We start from the raw sequence: 9863 nt of genomic DNA, 5'->3' as shown, positions 1-9863 counted from the left end.
TAATAATAATAATAATAATAACAATTATTATTATTATTATTAATTAATATCACTAATATTATTATAAGTTTATATTATTATAATAATATTAATATAATAATCATAAATATATAAATATATAAGAATATCGTTGTTATTATTTATTATTTATATAGTTGTTAATTATCATAAATAGTTGGTCTTTAAAAAATTACACATAATAATTCACTTATCACAATTCTAATTATTATTGGATCATGGTTGTTATTATAAACTAATATTATTATTATAATAATAATTCAATATAATTGTGATTATTATTATTATTATTTCATATCATTGTTATAATAATATAATAATAACAATCATAATATATTATTGCTATAATAATAAAATATTATAATAGTAATTATTATTATTATTAAGATAATTGACCCACATGAAGATGAAGCGCGAAGGCGAATACGGATGAGATCTCGTGTATGTAGTACAATGCTGCAGTTGGCAGAACAGGGTAGGAACACGTAGACAGTCTGGACTGGGAGGACTGCTCTACCATTCCCCTTGTGTTAGCATACGGTAACAACGACTTTTATTTTTTACTGTGCCCTTTTACTGATACGCTCTGCGCCCAACGTTTAGGCTCTGTTCACCTTCACCCGCTCTTCTTGCTACTATCTCGGCGGTTAACCATAGGTAGCTGGCAATCTGTGCCCCCCGACAGCTATGGACCTCGATCTTGTTGACTACTTGGAGGAACCGTTGGTGGAGGGCTCTATCTAGATGACCCCGCATTCAAATAATGAAGACTTGACTCCATTTAGCTGTGAGCTGAATGAAGCTATTGCTGGCTTACCTCCATTCTCGGGGCCTTCGAACCATCCGGTGATCCTGTCGGACGACCCCCCGACCTGGCCGTCCCTTTCCACTCCCCCGCCATCACCTTCCTCGTTAGGGTTTTCCTCCGGTTGTCTTAACCCTAACCCTATGGAGACTAGTGCTGGTCTTACCTCCTTCCCTTCATCTTCCGGTTACACCTTTACACTACCCAGCTCGTCGACTTTTGCAGCCTCTGAGCCCCTGATCTCGCCGCATCCTCCTGTCCCTCCCTCTGGAAGTTTCTCGAATATCCCTCCCTTATCTGATGCCCTACCATCTATACCTTCCCCTCCACCTGAGGACCCTCCTGTCTTTGGGGATAGCTCTATCCAAAAGGAGGATTCATCCATGGAAGTGAGGCCTCGCAAGAAATCCAGGTGCTTCAGATCTAAAGAAGAAGACATTATTCTTCAGCTCGAGGATGACATATAGCTTGGGGAAACTATGGATATCACTGATAGGGTTTTGGTCAGAAGGATCCGAGGTCAAAACTATTCTACGGCCCGCTTAAAGTTATGGGCCTCTGAGGTCTGGGGGCAACACTTGGCTGATCTACCCACAGTGCAGACCTTTGTGAGAGGCTGGTTTGCATTCAGGTTTTCTAGGCCTGACCACACGAATTGGGTCTTATCATCATACTGGCATTTTGAACACACGCCTGTCCTCTTGAAGAGATGGACACCTCTTTTTGATCCGAAAACAGAGCAGATAGGGGTTGGCCCAATCTGGATTAGACTGTCGGGGCTCCCGCTTCACTTCTGGTCTGAAGATATCTTTCAGCACATCGGCAACTCTCTCGACACTTACATGGAGTTCGATAAATCCTACCTTTCCACAGGCAAGATGGCTTATGCCAGAGTACTGGTGCACATGGACATAAGAGGGAGCCTGCAGGAGCATATCACCATTCAATGGCGGACATACTCTCGGAAACAGATGTTGGATTATGAAGGAGTGCCTTACAGATGTTGACGATGCCACAAGGTTGGCCACGTGTTCAGGGATTGGCAGCTTTCCAATAAGGGGGGAGAAAAGAGATATGAAAATGATATAGGCAACACAAACCCTCAGGATTTGACTCAGATCGATATGGAGGCTAAAGTTCAGCCACAACAGGCTCCTGCTGAGGAGGGCAAGGCACCCACGAAAGGTTCAAAGAAGAAGCGTGGGAAAGATCCACTTCGGCCACCCTCTCCACCTCTGACGAGAGCTCGGGTAGCTATAGGGGACTCATTTTCCACGGGTATGACAAACCCTCCTCTCTCCCTTGCTTTTACTGTATCTAAATTGCATTGCACTTCTACTTCTCATTTACATGATAGAGTTTCCGATCCCCCGGAGGTACCCCACTATTCTCCTATTCCCTCTCTGGCTCCCCACTCTTCCCCCAGGCCCTCCTAGCAGATCCCCATCAACCAGCTTTGCTCCATCGTGCCTCCCCCTCCTGTATACACCATCTCTCAGCCATCCATTCTTGAGGCCCCTTTACTCTCGACATCGATCATCCTAATAGCACAGAACCCTGATATCCCTTTCGTTCAAGGTTATGATCACAGGGCCTTGACGCTGTAGGTTTCAGTTTCGACTCCACTCCCTCCTTACCTAAACCATCTCGGGGCCATCCCTCCTCACTCTCTAGAGCCAAGCACCAGGCAAGGGAGGAGATCGCCTCAGGCAAGCAAAAAACTATTGACTGGGTTCTTAGAGTAGAGAAAACCCTAAACCTTCCCCCTCCATGAAGATGCTCTCCTACAATTGCCGTGGGATGGCTAGTCCTGAGAAAAAACTAGCCTTGAGACGCCTCATTTCTATGGAAGCTGTAGATATCATCTTTCTTCAAGAAACCCTAGGCCCTGCCTACTCCATCACTCCCCTTCTCGAATCATGGCTCCCGAGTTGGTCCTTTCACTCACTAGATGCCATGAGTCGATCTGGAGGGGTAGCCTTGGGTATTTACAACTGCTCCATCAAATTGCTTAGTGTTTGGGGGGGACTTGGCTATTTGGAAGCCGACATATTTTCACCCTCTCTAGAAGCCAGTTTCAGAATCATTAATGTATATGGCCCCTGCTGAGACAGGGATGAATACTGGAGGAAACTGCTAAGCTCATCTATTCTTCAGCAAGATAACATAATTTTGGGCGGGGATCTGAATTTTTCTATCGGGTATGCGGAGTCATGGGGTCAACAAGCTCAGGTGGATACCCTATCAGTTTTCTTTGAGAACCTTTTGGAGGACCATAATCTTATAGATATCCCCTCAGCCAAAGTCCAACCCACATGGAGGAATAACAGAATAGGTGAGGCCAGTCTGGCCAGGAGGCTTGACAAATTCCTCATTAAAGAAACTCTGGCCAGCAGAGGCACCTGTATCAGACAATGGGTTGGATCAGGAGGCCTATCTGATCACAGACCCATCTACTTGGAGATGCAGGATGCCATTCATAAGCCAAAGGCTCCGTTTAAATTTAATTCTACTTGGTTTAGGGATGACGATTATATGAAGATGGTGGTTGATTTCTAGAAGGCTCACCCACTTGACACTGAGGGAATATAATGGAGGGTTTTTCCCATAATACGAAGGAGTTGAAATCCCTCTCCAAAGCATGGGCTCATAGGAAAAGGGAACAAGAAGAGCATCTCCTCAGAACAGCAGAGGAGGAAATCCTTATCTTTGAGGAGGGAACCAGAGGAATCATTGACTCCCAGGAACATAAGGATAAAATTGCCTCTCTTGTGAAAAGAAGGACACAAATCCTGAAGGACAGAGAAGAGAGTTGGAGGCTATGGAACCGAGCTATCTAGCTCAAGGAAGGGGATGATAACACCAAATTTTACCATAAATATGCAAATGGGAGGAAGGCGATCAATACAATATGGGAGCTTAAAAACAAACAAGGACAATCTATGCAATCCTTCCGAGACTTGGCAGCTCTGGCAAACACACATTTTAAAGACATCTACAAGGATCCTCCTATAGCTACACTAGCTGAAGTGATGCGTACTGCCCAGTCTTTCCCCAGATTTGTTGATCAGGAGGTAGAACAAGAACTTACAAAAGAAGTCTCCCTTGATGAGCTCGAAGCAACCCTAAAGTGGCTCAAGAAGGATAAGAACTCAGGACCGGATGGATGGATAGTGGAATTTTACACTGCCTTTTTTGACATTCTAGGGGTGGACCTACTAAGACTCATAGAAGACTGTCAAAGATGTGGGAGGATGTCGGAAGGTCTCAACTCCACATTCATAGCTCTCATCCCTAAAGTCGATAAACCCTCCACTTTTTATGAATTCAGGCCTATATCCTTATGTAACTGCATCTATAAGATCATTGCTAAAATCATTTCCAATCGCCTAAGGCCCGTCCTGTCCTTGCACATTTCCCCTGAACAGTTTGCCTTCTTATGGAATAGACAGATACACGAGGCGGTTGGCACTGCTCAGGAACTCCTTCACTCTGTACAGATCAAAAAATTAAAAGGTATGATCTTGAAAATAGACCTATCCAAAGCTTTCGATAGAGTCAATTGGCTATATATCTGAATCTTGTTAACTCATTTGGGCTTCCCCTATACCTTCATTAAGTGGATCATGTGTTGTATTACCAATGTTTCTTATAGTGTGCTCATCAATGGTTCGGCATCTCCTTTTTTCCATGCGAAACGAGGGTTAAGGCAGGGATGCCCTCTATCCCCTCTTCTCTTTCTACTCATAATGGAGGGTCTTAGTAGAATCATTGGAGAGGAACATAGGCAAGGGTGAATCATGGGTATTAAAATTACTGATACCTGCATATTGACCCATCTTCTCTTTGTTGATGATGTCCTCGTCTTTCTTAACGGAGGTATAGGCGATCTCACATCTCTTCACAATGCTTTTGGTACATTCCAAAAGGCCACGGGTATGGTGCTGAATGAGGCAAAATCCACTATCACAGTTACAGGATGCTCCCAATATGAAATACAATATGCACTCAAGAGATTCGCCTTTGTTGTTCTGCCACTTGAAGAAGGACTGAGGTACCTTGGCTACTGGTTAAAGCCACACGGGTATAAAATAGCATATTGGACATGGCTAATTACCAAGGTAGAAAAGCGACTGAACATATGGTACCACAAATATCTGTCCAGAGCAAGCAGGCTAGTTCTAATCAAGGTCATCTTGGAAGCAACACCCGTATACTAGATGTCGCTGGCCTAGATCCCTAGAGGAATTTTGGCTGGACTACAAAACATTTGCTACCACTTTTTATCGAAGGGGAAATAGCCTGGGAGAGTCTTTGCATGGGAGAAATGGGAATCTCTTGCACTAACTAAGCATTGGGGAGGCTGGGGGATCAAGAGACTGGACATCTTCTCTAAAGCCTTGTCAGCGAAACTAGGATGGAATCTGCTCAATAATCACAGCTTATGGACAAAGGTGGTTGTCTCCAAATACATAACCCCTTCCAATCCACTTGACTGGATTAGACAGGTACATAGGAATTTTGCTAACATATCCATCATATGGAAGGCTGTAATAAACACCATGGACCTTATACAAAATGGACTAACATGGACTAGCATTGTTTCAACAGGCCTGGAAATCAGGACCCTTACTTAATATACCTCCGTGTTGGCATCAGGAGTGGCGAGACTACTTAAAGGCTTTAACCGAGGCCCACACCAGAATTACAGAAGGGGATGACGAACTTATCTGGGCTTTCGCCAAACATGGCACATATACACCCAAGATATGATATCAAGTGTTGATGGAACCCTATAAGCCACAAGTCACTGAGCCGTGGTGGAATCTTATGTGGAAGTTAAAGGCGGCCCCCATAATGAGGCTTCTCATGTGGTCTATTCAACATAACAAGATCCTGACTGGTGCAAACTTGATGAAACATTCTTACACAGGCCCTTTCTGGTGCTACCTCTGTAAGAATTGCAGCGAAGACTCGGACCACCTCTTTCTGAAGTGCCCCATCACTCAAGAGCTATGGAACAACCTTCTTACTTCGCTCCCCTTAACATGTCGATGGCTCGGCAATAATATAAAAGACGCTTGGAACCACTGGTGGAAGGAAGCCACTAGCAAGGAGAGAAACATACCTCTACTCATCTGTTGGGCCATATGGATAGCTAGGAATCGAATAATTTTTCAGCAGAAGGAACCATACTAGCCCTCTATTCTGACTAGAATTTTAGCCAACTACCATTCTATCCTAGACGAATGCACTCAGCCGTCTCACAGGGTCATAAATTCGGAAAACATCAATACCTCCCTGCCATGGGCTTATTTCGATGGATCGGCACAACAGATAGGATGTGGGGGGGGAGCCATATTACACTTATCTAAAACCCACTCTTTCAAAATTCAAATGGGGCTGGGTAGAGGGACCAATAACTATGCTGAGCTCTTAGCTGCCAAATACCTCATCCATTTTGCTTTGAACAAACAGTGTTTGAACCTACAACTCTTTGGTGATTCAAAAATAGTATGCAATTGGTTAAACAAAAAATCACATTGCAATGCATACACATTAAGGCATATTTTGGATGATGCTCTCAGACTCATCACAAATTTTGACTCTTTTACTTTTCAACACATTTACAGGGAGTGCAACTCAGCTGCCGACCACCTATCCAAGGAAGTAGTGCTCAGGGATGATGATACTTGGTTGATACAAGAGGAAAAGGACAGTGTTATATATCAGCACTATCACAGGCCGTTCATAGATCCAGAAGCTTAACTGCAGGCGCAACATGAATTAGATTTCCTTTTGACCATATGTAAATATTTATATATACTTTCACTTGTTTCTTGTCTCTCTGCGAAGAGATTATAAGTTTATTTTGTTTTTTGAACAGTTTGCTCCCTGCGTGGAGTACTATAGAACCACCTTATTTTTTACAGGCCTGGCCTCACCATATGCATATGCTCAACATCTACAAAATGTAATTTTCTCTTTTAATAAAGAAAATTACGACTTTTTCCACGGGAAAAAAAATTATTATTATAATAGCTATTATATTATTATTATTATTACTATAATATATTATAATAATATTAATTATATTATTATTATTATAATAATTATATTTGTATATTATTTTTTTCCCCTAGGAAAAAATCGTAATTTTATTCATAATTGAAAAAATTACATTTTGTAGATGCCAAGGCATATGCAAATGGCTGATCCTGCAATGACAGGCAGCGAAACAGAGACAATAACACTAGGTAGCAGAAGAACTATTCTTGTAAATACAGGAAACAACAGAGTAACAGAAAAAAGAAAATAACCTATACTTTTCTTCCCTTCTTCTCCACCCGACGCCATCCTCCTGAGTCAGCAGTGGGTGTGATAATAGCTAGCTGATTTTCCATTGTGATCATTTGTAGTTCTTTGTCTGATTCTGAGCCCTCTGAGCTGTGGGTTCTCTTTATACCACTTACTTCCATTTGTAACTCCTGATGCAGATCTGTGATGATCGGCCCCGTATGAGTAGAAGGGGTATTCGCTACCTGGGTTTGTTTCTGTCCCATTTGAGAGGTTGGTTCTGTCTGGTTCTCTGTGGGTTCCTCATTTATGTCCTCTTCTTCTAATGGGTCTGTATGCTGTCAGCCTTTGGGTTTTTTTTGTGGTTTCTTAGTTTTCCTGGGGTCCTTTCGAGCTAATGGGCAGTTATTTTGAAGGTGCCCTGTCTGCATACAACTCCTGCATCGGAATGCTGTGTTTTCGTAGTCAAGCTGCTGTATCCATTGAGTATTATTAAAGTTCAGCGTGATGTGGTCAGGTAGCCCCTCACTCAAGTCCACTTCTACACGTATTTTGGCAAATGTGAAGATTCCCCTGATAGCTCTTTCTTCATCCATTTTTAGGAATTTCCCTAGAGAATTCCCAATGGCGATTAACACTTTTTGATGCCAGAAGTGTAGTGGGAGTCCATGTAGCCTCACCCATACAGGCATTTTTGAGACTATCATTGTAGCAACGTCGAAATCGGAGAACCAGGGGGTGGTGAAGAGGCCGGCACTGCCCCAGAACCAAGGGCCCTGATTGATAATGCTGTCTCTTTCCTGTTCTGTATTAAATCTAACTATGAAGAACCCCTTAGGGCAGAGATAAATTTCACATTTGGGTGACCATGTTGAGTAGATCCATTGATGCAGGGCATCTGATTTAGGCCAGAAGCCATTGAATCTACAAATAACTGCAGTATTAGATAAATCAGTATATAGGCTATTTACCTTTGGCATAGTTACTTGTAGAGTTGGTGATTCTGGCTTTTGTTCAACGATGTAGGGTCCTGGCAGCTCTGTTGGTGTTACTATTTTATTTTCCATTTTTTTCCCTTTCACTGCATCCCGAAAAGAGCTGGTGTTTTTTGAGCTAGAGCCGCTGCTTCCACCACACAGTCGCAGATTAAGAATGATGGTTGAATCGTTGGTAATGCCGTAGTGCTAGAGTGTTTGGCTGTCCTGTAGACTGAACCCAGAATATATAAGGTTTTGATATTGAGCTGGGGTTCCAAGGAGACCCTGGATCCTCTTCTTTAACTCGTGTACGATCATCCCCTTGCTGAGTCTCATGCAAAAATGTTTGCCTTCAATAGATTTAATGAAGATCTGGAGCAGATCTGTGTTCGTGAGGAGTAGGCCCTGATTCACTGATTTATGAGCCAGATCTGACGGAAATATGGCAGGTTTGGGGTTCACATATCTTCCCACTGAGGGAGAGGGAAGACCGTCTCCAACCAACGATTTACCCGATGCTGTTATCGCAGATTCGATGCAAACTGCGGCAGATCCAGCTCTTCCAGCAATGATGTTCATGAGAAAGCCCCAGATCTGGCCGTCCCCATTCTGTTTGGCTCCCGCACACGCATTCTTCTCCAGCCATTCCGCTTCGCCCTTGTCCAACAGCGCACATAGTGACTCTGATTCAAGATACGTTTGCGGATCTGGTCGCTGGCTAGCTGTATCCTCCTTGCCGTGACCTGTTTCAATAGAAGAAAACAGTTTGCAGTAAAAAAGACCCTTAGACAGGTAGTAAGAGCTCGACCATGACCTGTGGGCAGTCAAATCAGCCTTCCGGGATTGATTTGGTGCATAAAGATTGTGTTTTGTTCTGCTGCGGTACCCAATCCGTGACGGCGTGTGCAGATCCGTTGTTCCTGCGGTCGATTTCCCCCAAAGTTTCTCCGTTTCCTCAGTCCCTTCGTCGTGCTGCAGAGTGTTTGCGGCCCCAGTAACCCTAGCCATCTTCGTCGATTCTCTCGAGAATAATTCAGAGTTTCCTGTATGATTATGTTTTATTTATCCAATGATATCATTATTACATCAATGCACATGGCATATAGAAAACCTTGAAAACATATATTTGTATATTATTATAATAATATAATTATAATATAATATAATTATAATATTATAATCACATATTATTATTATTATTATTATTATTAAAATAATATAATAATAATTATATTATTATATTTTTTAATAATATAATGATAATCTAATATTATTAATCTATTCTTATTATTAATTAATATATATTAGGAGTTTATATTATAATTATAATATTCATATAATAATATATATATAAATAATTTAGTTAATCGAGTTTAGGCTTCTGTGATCCATATCAAGTTAGAGAAAGATTTCAGCGAAAATCACATGGAATCTCATTTGTCGATGCGTTTCGAACCAACCAGTGTGGTTCATCGTCAGGACAAGTTGAAGAAACAGATCCAGCTTAGCATGTTAAATAGACCGAGCAGAGCCTCCAACGGCTAGTTTGACCAACCGAAAATATTGACTATTTTTTTTTTTTTTTGGTTAATTGTGTATATAGCAATCTATTTCTTCTGATGCTTTTTTTTCCTTTCCTATTATTTTATTGATTATTTTATTTAAGGGCCTCCGTATAACTAATTTCCTTTCTAATTCTTTACTGCGTATATTTTTAACTAATTTCTGATCTATCATATCATCCTTTGATTTTCTTTATTATCTTT

At 41.8% G+C, this 9863-nt stretch overlaps 1 protein-coding gene across 1 annotated transcript; it reads left to right on the top strand.

The window, feature by feature from the left end:
• Window positions 1-1302: 1302 nt before the first annotated feature.
• Window positions 1303-1830, top strand: LOC149263204 (uncharacterized). Its single transcript, XM_089386867.1, has one exon. The coding sequence runs from the start codon at window positions 1303-1305 to the stop codon at window positions 1828-1830; it is 528 nt and encodes a 175-aa protein (XP_089242993.1).
• Window positions 1831-9863: the final 8033 nt, after the last annotated feature.

Source organism: Pinus tabuliformis, chromosome 6 (assembly GCF_031772625.1).
Source record: "Pinus tabuliformis cultivar Carrire ecotype Pingquan chromosome 6, CPIR1, whole genome shotgun sequence".
In the NCBI taxonomy this organism is placed as follows: domain Eukaryota; kingdom Viridiplantae; phylum Streptophyta; class Pinopsida; order Pinales; family Pinaceae; genus Pinus; species Pinus tabuliformis.
Note: the sequence above shows the minus strand (reverse complement) of the source record. Positions and strands in the feature narration are given on the sequence as shown.

Coding starts and splice junctions, on each gene's coding strand:
- LOC149263204 (XM_089386867.1), top strand. CDS start 1,303: ATGGATATCACTGATAGGGTTTTGGTCAGAAGGATCCGAGGTCAAAAC.